Source organism: Lithobates pipiens, unplaced genomic scaffold, assembly GCF_037356315.1.
Source record: "Lithobates pipiens isolate NorthernLeopardFrog02 unplaced genomic scaffold, aLitPip1_a1.2 Scaffold_30, whole genome shotgun sequence".
In the NCBI taxonomy this organism is placed as follows: domain Eukaryota; kingdom Metazoa; phylum Chordata; class Amphibia; order Anura; family Ranidae; genus Lithobates; species Lithobates pipiens.
In genome coordinates this window covers 124914287-124935552 of record NW_027507791.1, presented here as the reverse complement: position 1 = coordinate 124935552, position 21266 = coordinate 124914287, and the positions used below count along the sequence as shown (strand labels likewise).

The 21266-nt window shown below is 41.6% G+C and overlaps 1 protein-coding gene across 2 annotated transcripts in view; it reads left to right on the top strand.

Annotated features, from left to right (window-relative positions):
- The window catches only part of HEATR5A (HEAT repeat containing 5A), a 277562-nt gene that overhangs the window by 77305 nt on the left and 178991 nt on the right, over positions 1–21266 (top strand). For both annotated transcript variants that reach the window (XM_077464810.1, XM_077464809.1), the window contains exons 11-12: positions 6351–6503; positions 16643–16742. In XM_077464810.1, coding sequence (XP_077320936.1) covers positions 6351–6503; positions 16643–16742 — 253 coding nt within the window. The remainder of the gene's footprint in view (positions 1–6350; positions 6504–16642; positions 16743–21266) is intronic.

Below are 21266 nucleotides of genomic sequence, written 5' to 3'. Positions count from 1 at the left end.
CTTATGGGGAAGGGGTCAGAAAGCGTCCCGTTCACTTTCGGGGAGATGTATAGGGACCATATCCACCAAAGCATGTTGTGCCCCAGACCCAATCTGGATAACAGTGCCTGGAGATAGGCCCAGTCCACCCTGTCAAACGCCTTTTCAGCGTCCGCTGGTCCGCCTAGTGATTTAGCTGGATAGCCCGATTGGAGTTGTCCCTGGCCTCCCTTCCCATTATAAATCCCTTTGGTCCAGGTGAATAACTGTGGGTATGACAGGTTTGAGTCGATTGGCCAGGACTTTCGCCAATATTTAATATCGGTGTTCAACAGCGAGATTGGCCTGTAACTGCTGGAAACGGATGGGTCTTTCCCATCTTTCGGGAGGACCGCAATATGTGCTAGCAGTGCCTCCTTTGGGAGTGAAGCGCCCGATGCCAGTGCGTTAAAGTATGCGCACATGCGTTCAGATAAGAGGGCGAAATTTTTTCGGTAGTAGGTATTGGTGAACCCATCTGGGCCAGGACTCTTTCCTAGTGGAAGGTCTTTAATAACTGCCTCATTTTCCGTCACAGCCACAGGCCGATCCATCTGCTCGCTGAGTTGTGCTGATATTTGAGGGGCCAAGGCTTCCTCTAGGTATTGTGATATAAGTTCTGCTTTATGTGAGGGTGTGTAGCCTGCTAGTGTGTCAGAAAGTTGATAAAGTTGGGCATAGTATTCCTGAAATGCGGCTGTGATTTTAGAGGGAATTTCCGTTGGAGGGCCCACGTGGTTTGTAATTTAATTTATTGACGTGTCCAGATGTACGTTGCCGTTTAAGGGCCCTAGCCAGAAGTCTACCACATTTGTTGCCAAACTCATAAAATTTATGAGAGACATATCTCAGTCTATCCCTAGTACGCTTTTCTTGTAAGTCAGATAATTTTTCCCTAAGTGACACTAGTTCCTCATACAGCTGAGTGGTCCTTTGACGTTTATGTTTAAGCTCCGTGGCGCGCAGCTGGGTTAATATGGACTGGAGTTCCGCACTGCATGCCTTTTTAAGTCTAGATCCCTGGAAAATGAGTTTGCCGCGGATCACAGGGTTATGACCCTCCCGTATGGACACCATCCATACAGAGTCTCACCCTACACGTTTTCTTTAAAATATTGGGAAATGGTATCCGAGACCCACTGTTGTGCAACTGCATCATCCAGCAAGTTTTCGTTCAGCCTCCACATCCAATGGCGTACATCAGGGGAAGAGGGAGCCAGGGAGACGGAGATGGGTGCATAGTCGGAGATTGTCAGTGACACGATCAACGCAACGGAGAGTGACTCTGAAAGGCATTGATCCACCATTAGGGGATCTATCCGCGTGTACACCTTGTGTGTGGCGGAGTAATAGCTAAAGTCCTTTACGGTTGGGTTGAGCACTCTCCAGCAGTCAACCAGGTGGCCGGCTTGTAGTGTCTTGCAAAATCGTCAGAGAAAGGTGAACGAGTGCATTGAACGACCGGAGGAAGTGTCCATCTGAGAGTCGGGGCAGACATTAAAGTTACCCCCCACCACTAGTCTCCCTTCGCGAAAGGTGGATAGTGTGTCTAGTAATTTATCTAGGAATTCTAGTTGTCTGAAATTGGGGGCATATAGCACCACAAGCGTAAGTTTACGGCCGAATAAGGTGCCTTTTAGGAGGACCAATCTGCCATTGGGATCTAAATGTAAAGGTAAACCATGTGCGCCCAATCTTTGTCTCAAGCCACAACTCACTGCGTTTAGATGGTGAACTCAGACTGCGGACATTGCATGATATGATCTTCAGGTCAGCCATAGTTGATCATTGGTAGTGACGCCACGTGGGCGCAAGGAACAGGAGGAGTGACCCGCAGCATATTGATCGATGAACCTAAGGTGCTGATGAGAGAAGACATGTTAGTATAGCCCATGTAAAGAAAGGGAGAAGAAGAAGAATAGCACATTGACAATATAACACAACCAAAAAACATAGTGCCCCATGGGCCTATTATCAATACTAACACCGACGGTGCAGGGGTCACCTCCTGTCCAGCCTTCCCTAAATGGTTTAGGTGACCCATGTACCGTGGACTTCCTTGGCTGAGGGGTATAACTCCTAGGAGTTTACCTATAGGGGGTGAGGGGGGAGCCCTGCTAAGGAACCTGCTGTAGTGCATGAACACTCCCGGAAATCGGGTGTGGTATCAAAATATTAGTAGCAGCAAAAACAGTCTTGACAAAAACAGCATCAGAAGTAATAACCTTTGCAACAAAAAAAATTAACTCGTTGGGACAAAGAAAAAAGAAGCCAAAAAGGAGATCACGGAAGCAACGGGGAAAAAGGCCCCTAAATTCTTGAAAGCTGAGTTCGGAAAACACTCAGTGTGCAGGTGAGGAGGTAGGCGGTTCTTGCCTAGCGGTGCCAGCAGGATCATCCTGGTGTTGCCTGCAGCGTCTGCGGCGAGCCTGTTGCCGCGGTTCTGGATGAGCTGGCACTGGGATGGCCGTTGCAGAGCGCCAATCAGGAATGTCCACCATGGGCAGGTCCAGGCGGGAGAGAAAGTGAGGCAGGTCTGATTTGTTCCGTAGGGTGACTTGTTGCCCCCCTTTAGTGACCGAGAGACTGAAGGGGAATCCACAGTGGTAGACCAAATGAGCATTCTGCAGGGCTTCCAGCAATGGCTTAAGAGCCCTGCGTTGCATTAGTGTGTGTCTGGACAGGTCCAGGAACAAAGACAGCTTGGCCCCATCAAAGTCCACGTAGCGAACCCCTCTAACATGGTACATAATGCGTTCCTTTAGGGTATATTTGTGCAACTTGCAAATAATGTCCCGTGGTTTATCTGGATCATCAGAGGGGGTCTGAGGGCACGATCTGTCTCTATGCGATCAGGTGCTTCTTTGCCTAGGATCTGTGAAAATACCCCTTGAAGGGTGGGGATAATGTCTCTTGGCCCTATGGCTTCAGACAAACCTCGTATACTTATATTGACCCTACGGCTCCTGTTTTCAACATCATCAAGCTGGTCTAGTAGGGAGTCAATACGTCTGCATATCCTCCACCGTGGCTTCTAGGGTCTCTACTTGTCCCCCAATATGGGCAGTATCAGCTTGCAAGTCCTCAATGTTTTTCCTGAATACCTTCTCCATCCGGGCCATGAAGCCTTTTAAATCAGCCCAAGTAGGGAGGGCCAAGATGTGGGACCTTAGATCTCCATCCTCGAGGGCCAGCTGTGATTTCCCCATGCTTGGGGAGTGCGGATGGGGGGCTCCGGGAGATTCAGGAGGGATGGATGGCGACCCTCTCATAGGGGGTCTGTGGCGGCCTGTGGGGAGATAGTTTGTGGCTCTCCCAATCCCCCTGATGGCTTGGGCTAATGAAGGGGCTCCCTTGGGAGTCTGGTGAGGCGGGTGGAGGTGGATGGCACTGTGAGGGGATTGGGTATGTCTTGTGTGCGGCCTGCAAACACTCACCCAGCGCCATCTTGGATGCGGCCTCGCGACGTCGGCTCCCGCCGGTAAGATAGGCCTCCAACGATCTGGATCTGAGTCGAGGGGTCCTCGGAGTGTTGCAGGGAATTCTTCCTCCGCCCTGGCATTCCGCAGAGTTCTCGTCCCGGTGTTAATGCTGCTGTGTGCGGCGTTGTATAGAGCGGGTCAGACGGAGCTCGGCTTACACACATCTGCTCGCCTCCATGTCTCGGCCACGCCCCCCCCCCCCAGTAAAAGCCTTTTTACGCTAAAGGGCCATACATATGGGCCAAATGACAGCTGGCTTCTGTCAAAGGGGCATGACCAAAAAATTTGTCTTCCGTTCAGTGCTTCCAGTGTGCTCTGGTGGGGGTTAGTCCCCCTGTTAGAACACAATAGCTTGGCGGGGAGGTCACTTTACTAACATCGGATTGTTGGTACAGTGGCTCCTTCCGAGCTCTTTCGGTTTTTTGGGGGGGGGGGGGGGGGGTTTCAGCCTGCTGGGTTGAACAGAACAAAAATTTTAGTATGCATCAGCTTAAGAGTTCTTGCACAGCTCACCTGGGCTGGTCCTCTAAAAATAAGCGGCTCTCTGTTTAAGCTTTGTGTGTCAAGGGGAGGAGCCCAGGTTGCCTGTGCATAAAATCTAATAACATTTTTAATGTGGAATTAAACTCCAGAGTGGGGCCTTTTTATCATGTGAATGGGTTTTTTGTGGCTGGGAAACTGGAAAGAGAAACAGCCCCCGGAGCAAAGTAAAGCCAAGTTTACTGGTGACCTGGATCAGAGCTCTATAGCATGTGACATTGGGTATCTCTTCAATTTATAATGTATGTAATGCACAGGACTAGCTACAGTTAACTGTTAGCCCTTGTACACACGGTCTGAGAATCAGACCGTGTTGTCGGATAATCCGACTGTGTGTGGTATGCATCGGACTGATTCCGTCGGACCCAATTTTCCAACTTGTTGGAAATATTTCCCGACCAACTGGTTCGATCGGGCATACTCCGATCATGTGTAGAGAATTTTGATCGGACCAAGTGCCACGCATGCTCAGATCAAATTCCTACATCAAAGCTATTGGCTACTAGCCTGAACGTAGTCCCATCGTAACGAAATTACGTCATCACGTTCTGAATGATCGGATTTTTCGACAACTTAGTCCTACCGTGTGTATGCAACCGTGTGTTTGTCCGACGGACAAAATCCGACGGATTTGGTTGTCGAAATCTCCGACCGTGTGTACAGGGGCTTAGTCTTAATTGGTTTGGTCATTGTATGCAAAGGTTTATGAAAATGAAATTAGCATGGTTGACTTTAAAGGGTTAGTTCATCTTTACCAAAAAACTGCGTATTCAGATAAGGAATAAATAAAGGAATAAGTAGATAAAAACAAACTGTCCAACTTTGACTGATCAAGGCCCAGCTATTTCTGCTCACCTGCACCATCACATCCAATGCTAAGCTCAGAGCTACTGCATTAGGTAAAAGCACATGTCAGGAGGTTTGAATCAGAAAAACGGCTCACTCCTGTGATGGTAAAGATGGAACAGTAATGGCTGGGCTTTGCTTAGCAATATCCTGGGATTTTTCAGGTCAGGTATCATGTGGTATGTAAATGGCCTACACCTACAGGAAGGGCATTGTTCAATTTCGGTAAAAGCTGCACACCTTGTTTTATATCTACAGCTATCTCTCATCTGCATAACTAGTTTTTTGTTAAAGGTGAACCATGCCTCTAATAATTATGTCTTTAAAACAGAAGATCAGATAAGAAATGCTGACAAGGATGATCATTTTCTTGCTAAAACTTATTTTCTTTTTTGTGTGAATATTTTAATGCAATATATATATAATTTAATTTATTTATTTATTTGAAATGACTGACGATGACATTAGTCAAAGTTTTCTTGCAGGCTGTTCACTCCCAATGTCCCTATACTCAGCATGCATTTCAAACACCCAGTAAGCACTCTGTGATCCTTGGCGCTAAGAGAAAGTATTAGGCCGAAGCATTAGCTTCACTGCTCTTTACTGCAGTGAATTAAGGCTGCAGGATCTGTCTGCCTTCTGATTGCGGTTCTTGCTCTTAAATGAGCACCATCTAACACCAGTTATATGCAAAATGACCAGCATGAAGGAATTCCCTTTTAGATCATGATTATTTGTTCTTTAATTTCACATCCTTTGACATGATCTATAAATGCAAATAATGGCATATAAGTGTTGTATCAGAATAAAATCCAAACATAGACATAGGAATCCTGCCTGTGAAAATAGTAAGTAGGGTACTCACCTAATGAAATGCATGTGTTCTAAAAATACTATAATAACCTCAAAAACCAACCATAAGGGAGACAGAAACACACCCAAAGAAAATTACCTCAACTAAATTTATTATGCATATATAATGCAGCATTATATATACATAATAGATTTAGTAGAGATGACTCCTTTGGGTGTGTTTCTGCCTCCCTTATTTTTTGTTTTTGAGGTTATTAGTGTATCAGAATGAACAATCTTTTTGAGCAAACTGTTGTTTTTTTGGGGTCAGATCCAACAAGATTTCAAGCTAGGAGGTACACATTTAATGTAGCGACAGCATCTATTTCACTACTAATAGGTTATTTTATGTTTATGGATCACAATGAAAGAAGTGGAAGTAAGGCAGAACTATTGTGATCTGAAAGTGAAATCACATGTGCCAATCTTTTTAGAAAACTTGCCCTGCATGAGCAGGTAAAACTTGATCTCAGCATGAGGCATTGTATAATTTTAAAGGTGTGCAATCTTGATTTTTGTATTCAGACCTAGCACTAAAATATACCTGTATTTGCTTATTTTCCGTATTTGTTTAATTTCCTTTTTTTTTACGTTTCCTAACAAATGCTTCAGGTCCTGCGATGGTCCACCCCCAGTTAGGCAGGATTTTACTTCTTTGGCGGAGTGTTTTCCCACATACCCACAAGGACTTGGATACAGAACAAAGTCGGGGCGATGCCTTCACTTGGCAAGTGACTTTGGAAGGCAGAGCTGGAGCTATGAGTGGTGAGTCTGAAACCAAAAGTTTAGCAGTGGTCAAAAGTGTTTTGTGCCCTAAAGTTTCAGATATCTATGCGTTTTGATCTAGTGGTTAAAGAGATGTTATACATTCATATAAGGAAGAGTGTCTCTTTTTTTTTTTTTTTTTTTAAACCGGAACAGCGCTGTGCTTTTTTAATGCTTGCTCTTGCTAAGCTACAATGCTGGCAGGAAACAGAATAGTGAACATTGACCACCATTAACAGACTTTCATATTTTTAAAATTTTATTTCAAGCAAATGGCTTAACGCACTAAAGAAATGTTGTTTTGACCTGCCAAATAATTTGTTTTTCTGTACACCCAGTCATGATCTTTACACAGCTCTGCCACACAACACAACCCTATCCGGCAGGCAGGAAACCTGATTTCCACGGCTATAGTTGAAAAAGCTTTTCCTGCCTAGCTTGGCAGTGTTGTAAGGCTTTTATAAAAGACAAGACTGCTTGGTCTTCGTTTTTCGAATGCAGTGTTTCTTGGTTTTGATTTTTTACATAAAACTATCTTGCTACTTGACTAACTACTCAAATAAATTAAGTACAGTTAAGTACCTCCATCCCGGTAATTAATACGCATATAAAAAGGGAAGTTTGGGACTTTAAATGAAGCACTTGGATAGTAAACGACAAAATTATTTCATTGGACCATATTAATTTATTTAATTGAATGTTCAAAGGAACTACTCATTATAAATAAGTCCAATTGAAGATATATATAAATAATGATACAGAAGAAACATAGTATATGACATAATGTATAGTATCCACAAATAATCGTACATAACAGTAATAAATAGGTTGGTTAGGTAATATGGCAAAATAATGCCCATGACAGCATATCCGACATCAACACATGTATGCACATGATAGAAAAGCATCCCATAATTATAAACAAAATTTGTAATAAATGGTCAAGGACTTCTAAATAAGTAGTTCGAAACTTATAAATGTGGTTTCGTATACAGGTATAACCCGAGCATCAAAGTACAAAGCTCGACGCGTTTCGTGGGTATCTCCCCACTCATCAGGAGCAGATGCTACCACAGAGTTTCTATAAAAAAATTAAATAAAATAAAAATTATACAAATAATATACTGACCAATAAATTAAGATAGTAAGTACGTAGAACTATATTATGGATAGATATTTTGGTTAGGGCAGACTCACCAGTCCAGGCGTCAAATGCAACGCACAGCGATGGGCGCCAGGCGGGCCAGGGACAAAACCCACTATGCGGGCACTGAGGCGGCAAATAAATGGATACGATATCTGGCACAGAAGAAGTGTATCAGCATGGGAGAGTGTGCTGAAATGGTGTTAATACTAGGAAAAGTAAAAGTGAAAAATAAATAAATCAGTCCACAGCAAGCTTCGCAAGATGATGCACACAAAGCAGAGTGAAGATGAGTAGGGGTTATACAAAAATTAGCTGACATATTGGAAACAGAAAAAGTATGGAAAAGAATGAGTGTGTAGGAATGTGTGGGAGTATGAGTGCAGGGGATATGATAAATGTGATAATGAAGAGTAAGGTAAGTGTAGGTAATAATAACCAAAGAGGAATAATTAATAGACAATAAACACAGGATGTGTCAGTAAGGATAAAAAGAAAGAAAGAGAAACAAGTGAAAAAAGTGGACAAGTATGTACCATGATAACGATCCTGGAACAACAGCCGGCTGACCAGCCAACTGGTGTGTTCGAGCCCCATACAGAGAATGGCCAGACAAGCAGCCATCCATGAGGGGGGTTTAAATATGCCGCCAACGCCATGTGCGTGAGACCGGGTGGGAGGGGCCGCGCCCAGCCCCGGTCATCAACCAGCGACAGGCACGTTAACCCCCTCCCTTCCCGGAAACACGGAGAATGGAAAGACCGAAAACGCCGGCGTGATATCGTTCAAACGAACGTTACACGCGCGGCGTAGGTAACATGGCGTTGATGCGCAGAGTGGAGTCCGCCCGAACCTCCCAATCAAAACGAAAGGGGAGGAGGGGAGGACCCGCTGGCGCATCACAGTGCCCACAAGAAAGAAAAGACCAAGTACCGCCCAACCTTCCAATCGCCTCATACGGAGCACAATAGGCCGGCCAGTGGGTATACATCAAACCTTAATAACTGAATATCCATCTACGGCATATTAAACGGTGTCGGTAAATGCTGTCATTATACAGTATGTGCATGAATAGAAGAATATAATAAATATATGTAGATACAAACAATTCAGTATTAAGAAAAACACTATATTGACAGTTTTGACACAGGGAAGGTAGGGGAACACTACCAAACCCTTTTATCCAAGTGCTTCCATCCCGGTATATATGAAATATAGACAACGGAGGGGGGAGAGATTTGGGACTTTAAATGAAGTACAGTTAAGTACCTCCATCCCGGTAATTAATACGCATATAAAAAGGGAAGTTTGGGACTTTAAATGAAGCACTTGGATAGTAAACGACAAAATTATTTCATTGGACCATATTAATTTATTTAATTGAATGTTCAAAGGAACTACTCATTATAAATAAGTCCAATTGAAGATATATATAAATAATGATACAGAAGAAACATAGTATATGACATAATGTATAGTATCCACAAATAATCGTACATAACAGTAATAAATAGGTTGGTTAGGTAATATGGCAAAATAATGCCCATGACAGCATATCCGACATCAACACATGTATGCACATGATAGAAAAGCATCCCATAATTATAAACAAAATTTGTAATAAATGGTCAAGGACTTCTAAATAAGTAGTTCGAAACTTATAAATGTGGTTTCGTATACAGGTATAACCCGAGCATCAAAGTACAAAGCTCGACGCGTTTCGTGGGTATCTCCCCACTCATCAGGAGCAGATGCTACCACAGAGTTTCTATAAAAAAATTAAATAAAATAAAAATTATACAAATAATATACTGACCAATAAATTAAGATAGTAAGTACGTAGAACTATATTATGGATAGATATTTTGGTTAGGGCAGACTCACCAGTCCAGGCGTCAAATGCAACGCACAGCGATGGGCGCCAGGCGGGCCAGGGACAAAACCCACTATGCGGGCACTGAGGCGGCAAATAAATGGATACGATATCTGGCACAGAAGAAGTGTATCAGCATGGGAGAGTGTGCTGAAATGGTGTTAATACTAGGAAAAGTAAAAGTGAAAAATAAATAAATCAGTCCACAGCAAGCTTCGCAAGATGATGCACACAAAGCAGAGTGAAGATGAGTAGGGGTTATACAAAAATTAGCTGACATATTGGAAACAGAAAAAGTATGGAAAAGAATGAGTGTGTAGGAATGTGTGGGAGTATGAGTGCAGGGGATATGATAAATGTGATAATGAAGAGTAAGGTAAGTGTAGGTAATAATAACCAAAGAGGAATAATTAATAGACAATAAACACAGGATGTGTCAGTAAGGATAAAAAGAAAGAAAGAGAAACAAGTGAAAAAAGTGGACAAGTATGTACCATGATAACGATCCTGGAACAACAGCCGGCTGACCAGCCAACTGGTGTGTTCGAGCCCCATACAGAGAATGGCCAGACAAGCAGCCATCCATGAGGGGGGTTTAAATATGCCGCCAACGCCATGTGCGTGAGACCGGGTGGGAGGGGCCGCGCCCAGCCCCGGTCATCAACCAGCGACAGGCACGTTAACCCCCTCCCTTCCCGGAAACACGGAGAATGGAAAGACCGAAAACGCCGGCGTGATATCGTTCAAACGAACGTTACACGCGCGGCGTAGGTAACATGGCGTTGATGCGCAGAGTGGAGTCCGCCCGAACCTCCCAATCAAAACGAAAGGGGAGGAGGGGAGGACCCGCTGGCGCATCACAGTGCCCACAAGAAAGAAAAGACCAAGTACCGCCCAACCTTCCAATCGCCTCATACGGAGCACAATAGGCCGGCCAGTGGGTATACATCAAACCTTAATAACTGAATATCCATCTACGGCATATTAAACGGTGTCGGTAAATGCTGTCATTATACAGTATGTGCATGAATAGAAGAATATAATAAATATATGTAGATACAAACAATTCAGTATTAAGAAAAACACTATATTGACAGTTTTGACACAGGGAAGGTAGGGGAACACTACCAAACCCTTTTATCCAAGTGCTTCCATCCCGGTATATATGAAATATAGACAACGGAGGGGGGAGAGATTTGGGACTTTAAATGAAGTACAGTTAAGTACCTCCATCCCGGTAATTAATACGCATATAAAAAGGGAAGTTTGGGACTTTAAATGAAGCACTTGGATAGTAAACGACAAAATTATTTCATTGGACCATATTAATTTATTTAATTGAATGTTCAAAGGAACTACTCATTATAAATAAGTCCAATTGAAGATATATATAAATAATGATACAGAAGAAACATAGTATATGACATAATGTATAGTATCCACAAATAATCGTACATAACAGTAATAAATAGGTTGGTTAGGTAATATGGCAAAATAATGCCCATGACAGCATATCCGACATCAACACATGTATGCACATGATAGAAAAGCATCCCATAATTATAAACAAAATTTGTAATAAATGGTCAAGGACTTCTAAATAAGTAGTTCGAAACTTATAAATGTGGTTTCGTATACAGGTATAACCCGAGCATCAAAGTACAAAGCTCGACGCGTTTCGTGGGTATCTCCCCACTCATCAGGAGCAGATGCTACCACAGAGTTTCTATAAAAAAATTAAATAAAATAAAAATTATACAAATAATATACTGACCAATAAATTAAGATAGTAAGTACGTAGAACTATATTATGGATAGATATTTTGGTTAGGGCAGACTCACCAGTCCAGGCGTCAAATGCAACGCACAGCGATGGGCGCCAGGCGGGCCAGGGACAAAACCCACTATGCGGGCACTGAGGCGGCAAATAAATGGATACGATATCTGGCACAGAAGAAGTGTATCAGCATGGGAGAGTGTGCTGAAATGGTGTTAATACTAGGAAAAGTAAAAGTGAAAAATAAATAAATCAGTCCACAGCAAGCTTCGCAAGATGATGCACACAAAGCAGAGTGAAGATGAGTAGGGGTTATACAAAAATTAGCTGACATATTGGAAACAGAAAAAGTATGGAAAAGAATGAGTGTGTAGGAATGTGTGGGAGTATGAGTGCAGGGGATATGATAAATGTGATAATGAAGAGTAAGGTAAGTGTAGGTAATAATAACCAAAGAGGAATAATTAATAGACAATAAACACAGGATGTGTCAGTAAGGATAAAAAGAAAGAAAGAGAAACAAGTGAAAAAAGTGGACAAGTATGTACCATGATAACGATCCTGGAACAACAGCCGGCTGACCAGCCAACTGGTGTGTTCGAGCCCCATACAGAGAATGGCCAGACAAGCAGCCATCCATGAGGGGGGTTTAAATATGCCGCCAACGCCATGTGCGTGAGACCGGGTGGGAGGGGCCGCGCCCAGCCCCGGTCATCAACCAGCGACAGGCACGTTAACCCCCTCCCTTCCCGGAAACACGGAGAATGGAAAGACCGAAAACGCCGGCGTGATATCGTTCAAACGAACGTTACACGCGCGGCGTAGGTAACATGGCGTTGATGCGCAGAGTGGAGTCCGCCCGAACCTCCCAATCAAAACGAAAGGGGAGGAGGGGAGGACCCGCTGGCGCATCACAGTGCCCACAAGAAAGAAAAGACCAAGTACCGCCCAACCTTCCAATCGCCTCATACGGAGCACAATAGGCCGGCCAGTGGGTATACATCAAACCTTAATAACTGAATATCCATCTACGGCATATTAAACGGTGTCGGTAAATGCTGTCATTATACAGTATGTGGGAGATGGGGAGATACCCACGAAACGCGTCGAGCTTTGTACTTTGATGCTCGGGTTATACCTGTATACGAAACCACATTTATAAGTTTCGAACTACTTATTTAGAAGTCCTTGACCATTTATTACAAATTTTGTTTATAATTATGGGATGCTTTTCTATCATGTGCATACATGTGTTGATGTCGGATATGCTGTCATGGGCATTATTTTGCCATATTACCTAACCAACCTATTTATTACTGTTATGTACGATTATTTGTGGATACTATACATTATGTCATATACTATGTTTCTTCTGTATCATTATTTATATATATCTTCAATTGGACTTATTTATAATGAGTAGTTCCTTTGAACATTCAATTAAATAAATTAATATGGTCCAATGAAATAATTTTGTCGTTTACTATCCAAGTGCTTCATTTAAAGTCCCAAACTTCCCTTTTTATATGCGTATTAATTACCGGGATGGAGGTACTTAACTGTACTTCATTTAAAGTCCCAAATCTCTCCCCCCTCCGTTGTCTATATTTCATATATACCGGGATGGAAGCACTTGGATAAAAGGGTTTGGTAGTGTTCCCCTACCTTCCCTGTGTCAAAACTGTCAATATAGTGTTTTTCTTAATACTGAATTGTTTGTATCTACATATATTTATTATATTCTTCTATTCATGCACATACTGTATAATGACAGCATTTACCGACACCGTTTAATATGCCGTAGATGGATATTCAGTTATTAAGGTTTGATGTATACCCACTGGCCGGCCTATTGTGCTCCGTATGAGGCGATTGGAAGGTTGGGCGGTACTTGGTCTTTTCTTTCTTGTGGGCACTGTGATGCGCCAGCGGGTCCTCCCCTCCTCCCCTTTCGTTTTGATTGGGAGGTTCGGGCGGACTCCACTCTGCGCATCAACGCCATGTTACCTACGCCGCGCGTGTAACGTTCGTTTGAACGATATCACGCCGGCGTTTTCGGTCTTTCCATTCTCCGTGTTTCCGGGAAGGGAGGGGGTTAACGTGCCTGTCGCTGGTTGATGACCGGGGCTGGGCGCGGCCCCTCCCACCCGGTCTCACGCACATGGCGTTGGCGGCATATTTAAACCCCCCTCATGGATGGCTGCTTGTCTGGCCATTCTCTGTATGGGGCTCGAACACACCAGTTGGCTGGTCAGCCGGCTGTTGTTCCAGGATCGTTATCATGGTACATACTTGTCCACTTTTTTCACTTGTTTCTCTTTCTTTCTTTTTATCCTTACTGACACATCCTGTGTTTATTGTCTATTAATTATTCCTCTTTGGTTATTATTACCTACACTTACCTTACTCTTCATTATCACATTTATCATATCCCCTGCACTCATACTCCCACACATTCCTACACACTCATTCTTTTCCATACTTTTTCTGTTTCCAATATGTCAGCTAATTTTTGTATAACCCCTACTCATCTTCACTCTGCTTTGTGTGCATCATCTTGCGAAGCTTGCTGTGGACTGATTTATTTATTTTTCACTTTTACTTTTCCTAGTATTAACACCATTTCAGCACACTCTCCCATGCTGATACACTTCTTCTGTGCCAGATATCGTATCCATTTATTTGCCGCCTCAGTGCCCGCATAGTGGGTTTTGTCCCTGGCCCGCCTGGCGCCCATCGCTGTGCGTTGCATTTGACGCCTGGACTGGTGAGTCTGCCCTAACCAAAATATCTATCCATAATATAGTTCTACGTACTTACTATCTTAATTTATTGGTCAGTATATTATTTGTATAATTTTTATTTTATTTAATTTTTTTATAGAAACTCTGTGGTAGCATCTGCTCCTGATGAGTGGGGAGATACCCACGAAACGCGTCGAGCTTTGTACTTTGATGCTCGGGTTATACCTGTATACGAAACCACATTTATAAGTTTCGAACTACTTATTTAGAAGTCCTTGACCATTTATTACAAATTTTGTTTATAATTATGGGATGCTTTTCTATCATGTGCATACATGTGTTGATGTCGGATATGCTGTCATGGGCATTATTTTGCCATATTACCTAACCAACCTATTTATTACTGTTATGTACGATTATTTGTGGATACTATACATTATGTCATATACTATGTTTCTTCTGTATCATTATTTATATATATCTTCAATTGGACTTATTTATAATGAGTAGTTCCTTTGAACATTCAATTAAATAAATTAATATGGTCCAATGAAATAATTTTGTCGTTTACTATCCAAGTGCTTCATTTAAAGTCCCAAACTTCCCTTTTTATATGCGTATTAATTACCGGGATGGAGGTACTTAACTGTACTTCATTTAAAGTCCCAAATCTCTCCCCCCTCCGTTGTCTATATTTCATATATACCGGGATGGAAGCACTTGGATAAAAGGGTTTGGTAGTGTTCCCCTACCTTCCCTGTGTCAAAACTGTCAATATAGTGTTTTTCTTAATACTGAATTGTTTGTATCTACATATATTTATTATATTCTTCTATTCATGCACATACTGTATAATGACAGCATTTACCGACACCGTTTAATATGCCGTAGATGGATATTCAGTTATTAAGGTTTGATGTATACCCACTGGCCGGCCTATTGTGCTCCGTATGAGGCGATTGGAAGGTTGGGCGGTACTTGGTCTTTTCTTTCTTGTGGGCACTGTGATGCGCCAGCGGGTCCTCCCCTCCTCCCCTTTCGTTTTGATTGGGAGGTTCGGGCGGACTCCACTCTGCGCATCAACGCCATGTTACCTACGCCGCGCGTGTAACGTTCGTTTGAACGATATCACGCCGGCGTTTTCGGTCTTTCCATTCTCCGTGTTTCCGGGAAGGGAGGGGGTTAACGTGCCTGTCGCTGGTTGATGACCGGGGCTGGGCGCGGCCCCTCCCACCCGGTCTCACGCACATGGCGTTGGCGGCATATTTAAACCCCCCCTCATGGATGGCTGCTTGTCTGGCCATTCTCTGTATGGGGCTCGAACACACCAGTTGGCTGGTCAGCCGGCTGTTGTTCCAGGATCGTTATCATGGTACATACTTGTCCACTTTTTTCACTTGTTTCTCTTTCTTTCTTTTTATCCTTACTGACACATCCTGTGTTTATTGTCTATTAATTATTCCTCTTTGGTTATTATTACCTACACTTACCTTACTCTTCATTATCACATTTATCATATCCCCTGCACTCATACTCCCACACATTCCTACACACTCATTCTTTTCCATACTTTTTCTGTTTCCAATATGTCAGCTAATTTTTGTATAACCCCTACTCATCTTCACTCTGCTTTGTGTGCATCATCTTGCGAAGCTTGCTGTGGACTGATTTATTTATTTTTCACTTTTACTTTTCCTAGTATTAACACCATTTCAGCACACTCTCCCATGCTGATACACTTCTTCTGTGCCAGATATCGTATCCATTTATTTGCCGCCTCAGTGCCCGCATAGTGGGTTTTGTCCCTGGCCCGCCTGGCGCCCATCGCTGTGCGTTGCATTTGACGCCTGGACTGGTGAGTCTGCCCTAACCAAAATATCTATCCATAATATAGTTCTACGTACTTACTATCTTAATTTATTGGTCAGTATATTATTTGTATAATTTTTATTTTATTTAATTTTTTTATAGAAACTCTGTGGTAGCATCTGCTCCTGATGAGTGGGGAGATACCCACGAAACGCGTCGAGCTTTGTACTTTGATGCTCGGGTTATACCTGTATACGAAACCACATTTATAAGTTTCGAACTACTTATTTAGAAGTCCTTGACCATTTATTACAAATTTTGTTTATAATTATGGGATGCTTTTCTATCATGTGCATACATGTGTTGATGTCGGATATGCTGTCATGGGCATTATTTTGCCATATTACCTAACCAACCTATTTATTACTGTTATGTACGATTATTTGTGGATACTATACATTATGTCATATACTATGTTTCTTCTGTATCATTATTTATATATATCTTCAATTGGACTTATTTATAATGAGTAGTTCCTTTGAACATTCAATTAAATAAATTAATATGGTCCAATGAAATAATTTTGTCGTTTACTATCCAAGTGCTTCATTTAAAGTCCCAAACTTCCCTTTTTATATGCGTACTCAAATAAATTGTTTGCTTTAATTTCAATGATTGTTTTCCAATGTGTCCCCATTTTTGCTCAGTATTGATGCAATTCTCTGTAGATATGACTCTGACTTGACTTATACTGGTGATGTTTAATTTTGTTGCATTAATGCCAACTTGCAGCTATGCAGAGCTTTATATTGCATTGTGGGGAGCTCATGACTGAAGACATTCTACAGAGGCTCCTTCCTCCCCTTCCTTGTGCTGTGGCTTTGCTGACCCGGTAAGTGTTCCACACTGTTAGGTTTCAAAAACAAAACATTAGATTACATCAGATCAAGTTTACCTTTACTTTAAACTATATATGCTAGAAGATTTTCTAATGTTAGATGTTGTTTGGTAAAATACTTCAGATACTTATCAAGAGTCTATTATATCAGGCTACTTAAGTGTTACTAAACCCACAATGGTAAAATCTGTCTGTATATGCAGTAAAACATGCTTGTTATACTCACTGTGGAACCTAAGGGGTTAATCCTCTGCATTGTGTAAATAGGCTTTTTGATCCTGTATGCACAGATTCTTCTCTTCCACTGACTTCCAGAACAGGTCAGAGTTACTGGAGTCAGGCTGCATATGCTCAGTTTAGTGTGTATTGCTAGAGTTTTTTTTTTTTTTTTCTTGGGAAAATGCATGTGATCAGCACAGGGCCAATCGGCACTGTCCAGACAGAGGGTCAGAGGTCCTGCAGCCTCATAGGACAGTCAGAGTAGAATTAAAACTATATTCCTACAAGCTTTAACCAGACACTGATAAAAGTCATAGGACTGCTATATACTGCTGATGAGAAAAGGTATTTAGCAGTTTATGTTTACTAAAATAATTGCATTTCCATGAACTGTGGGAGACCAGATATGGAGAATGCAGGGTCCTGTGTTTAGTAACACTTTAAATATACAAACAGCACTGAGCAATTTGTTACTGTCTGCTTCATACTGGTGTTAACAATATATTAGAATACTTTTCTTACATATTTACATCACTTTTCATTTTGTTTTACTTTAGTATCTTTAAAGTGTACATATACTTCCTTTTTCATCTTCAATTATTCTTAACTCTCATAAAATTCCCTCACATCCATACTATGGTCACTCTTTTCTTCCACCTATTATTCACACTATACAGTATTTTCATATACTCCTATATCCATAGTTAAATACGATCTAGTCCATGCATTATTCTCTCAGAAAAAAAAAGGGAGTTCCCCTGGTGATGGACTTTTTAGGCACGTACACAAAGGAATATATAACAAAATACAACATTTATTTAATGGAATAAAATCATGCCATGAAGAAAAAACAGCATTATACATAAAGTACAGAAAACAAATTATCCATACATGTTATCAATATAATTAATCACAGTGTAAGTTTCCCATACGTGTTTCGGAGCCTTGGGAATCTCCTTCAGGGGAAGATATACAGTATGGAGTACAGTTCTATCTCTCATGTGGTAGGACCTGATTTACTGCTCTCACCCAATGTGTTGGTGATATTGGCTGGATCCATTTTCCACTATCTGTTTTCATGCCAAAAATAACAACTCTTGTAAAAATAATCCCAGTAAACATACTTCAATTGTATCTGTAATGGGTCTATTTATAACTTTTTCCAGTTTACTGACAACTTGTTGCCAGTATCCCCTTATACTCACCCAGTACCACATTAGGTGGGGAAAATCTGCACCCTCCTGCCCACATTGTGTACAGTTTGGTGCAGACACTCTCTTCATTTTATACAACCTATTTGGACCAAGGTTAGTCTGATGTATTATATTTAGCTGAATTATCCTGTTATTCATTGCTGGGGATACTTTCAAATGAGAGGAGCAGATTTCATCCGACTCCTGATCGGTCATATCTGGAATGGCTACCTGCCATTTATCCCTTGCCCCCACAGGTTCACTGCATATTTTACTTTGTAAAAGATGTGAATATAGTTTAGATATTAATCCCTTTGGTCCCTGTGTTTTCAGGATCCCTATAAGGGGATATTTTAAATTCCTCGCCTCCAAACTGTGCCTGTAATACATGTTGGAGCTGCAAATACTTATAGAACTGTCTACTTGAGAGGTTATATTGTTTAATCAAGTTCTCTTGTGGTCATATTGTATTTTTATCATATATCTGTGCAATTGTTTTGTTACCTTTTTCTGTTCCCAAAATGTACTATCCTCAAATGCTTCTAACTGTTCAAATGAGTTATTCCACAAATCAGTTTCTGGCGGGATATCTATAAATCTCATCACTTTTTTTGCTTCCTTCCATACTGACCTAGCCAGTATAAGAAGAGGAATTTTTGCTCCAACTCTCCTCAAGTCAGTTGCTTCCAGACCCACCAAGACATCATCTGCTTGCATCTTAATAAATATTGTTCCACCCCTGTTTCTTGTCCCTGCGTTACCCGCACTCTTAAGTGTTTTAATTGGCCTTCCATATAATATAAATATAAATCTTGCAGTGACAACCCTGCTACTATATAGGTAATTCGTATCTATTTCAGCCTTACTGCTCCTCAACCCCCATATCTTATCCTGGGAAGAAAAAAAAAAAACAACCTACACATTTTATATGTTCTTACCCCTTCCTTTTCCCTCTCTCCCCCCTTTCCTTCATACCCCCCCCCCTCTCCTTTCTATCTGTGAGTTTATGTGTTCCACCTCTCTCTCCTATTGCACTTATAAGGGGAATCGTTTTACTGTGTATCAATTCCGCGCTGCTACCTATTGTGTTAAACTTACTATCTCAGTGTCTCCCTTGCTATGTGTCTCCTTCCGTTATTCCCTTTCCCCTTTCTCCCCCCCCCCCCCCCCCCCCGTCTATATATTTTCCTTTCAATTCTCCCTGATCAATAGCCTTTATCTTTAATATTATGTGTATTTCTCTGTGTCTTTGTGCCACTGTCATCATCGACATCAACATTTCTTCTCCGTGTTAAACTCAAACTCTTCTCCATAAACTATCACCGTGTTCTTTCCAACTTGTGAAAAAAAAAAAGGGGGGGTGGCGGTCCACAACAATAACATAATTTTTCATACATATGTCTACCTTCACTCCACCCCCTTTGGCTTTAAAATTACTTTAAAATAACACAAAAAAAGACCCGCAAAAAACAAAACAAAAAAAAACATAAATGTTCTCTCCCAATATGTTCCCAATAAAGCCTCCCGACAGCGTCCTTATCACAGGATTTCTCTCAGCTCCTCACTATCCATTATTTAGGTGCAGGTTTAAATATCCGAATCCATTCATGGGCTTGCTCCGGAGTACTAAAATACATAATCTTTCCTCCATCTTCCACTCTCAATCAGGCTGGGTAAGCCATAGGGTATTCCCTCATCCTGCCTCTCTGTTTCCGTTTTATTTCATAAAAGGTTGCCCGTTGTTTTTGTAGCTCTAGGGAGAAGTCCCGAAATATTGACACTTTACTGTTTTAAAATGAATCTCCCCCTTTTGTCTTGCTTTCCACAAAGTCAAGTCTCTATCTCTGCATTTCAAAAGTCGTGCCAGCAGTGGCCTAGGGGGTCCCCCTGATTTTGGTGGTGCTGCAGACATCCTGTGTGCTCTTACCATTGCAAATGCTGTTGATACCGCTATACCTGGAAATATACTTTTCGCCCATTTCTCAACAAAGTCCCCTCAGTTACACCCCTCCACTTTCTCTGGCAATCCTATCACTATCACTATCCTTAAGTTATTGCTGCGCATGCGATTCTCAAAATCGTCTGTTTTCTTTTACTATATAGCAATGTGTTTTTCTACTAGTGACACCTTTTTGGGCATAGTGTCCTCCAATAGAGATATCCTGTTTTCAGCTTCTGCCATCCTGTCTGATTAGTCCTATATCCATTTTAATCTCGTCCATTTTACCTGTCAGGATTACATTGGTTGAGAGGATGGCTGCCATTAGTTGTGAGCTGACTTGTTCCAGCGTCAGCTTGGTCTAATTCTCCTGCTTCTCAGGCTGTGATGTGCTGAGTTTCTGGGTTTCCAAAGCTGGTGGTCCGCCACACCGCGTTTGTAGGGGGCTACGCCCGCCGTCCTGCTTGTTGGTCCTCAGAATTTCTCTGAGGCGGTCTACTGCTGACTGTTTGCTGCTCATCTTGCCGCCGGGATCTATTAGTTTCCAGGTTGCAGATCTCAGTAGCAGATGCTCTAAAGGATACTGTCGGAAACTCAGGCTGATCTCAGAACACTCGCTAATCACATCCGGCTGTGATAGCAGAAGTCACGATATTGGGATCTTTATATTTATAACCTCAGACCTGAAATATGAACAAAGCATATCCCTTTTATATTGTGCATTTGTCTTGATTAACCACATTAGCCCACGACCAATTCTGACATTTCTCACATATTAGTAAAAATCTATTTTTGTCCTAGAAATATATATATATATATATATATATATATATATATATATATATATATATATATATATATATATATATATATATAGGGATTGCTGCACAAACAAAAGTAAATTTATTGATAAAATTTACATCACATCAGGTATAATTCAGGTGACGTTTTGGGCTAAGCATGATATCGCCCTTCCTCATGACCACATACCTGCAATAAAAATTGTAACCAACTTCACATATTTCCATCTTTGTACGTTTTCTAATCTCAGTAGATTTTCTATGTGCATTCAATTTGTCCTCCATATCCTTTTTTATCTTGGCAAAATCCTGCTGTCCCAGAGATTCAGATAATTGTTTCTCCAAATTTGTAATCTCTTGTGAAATA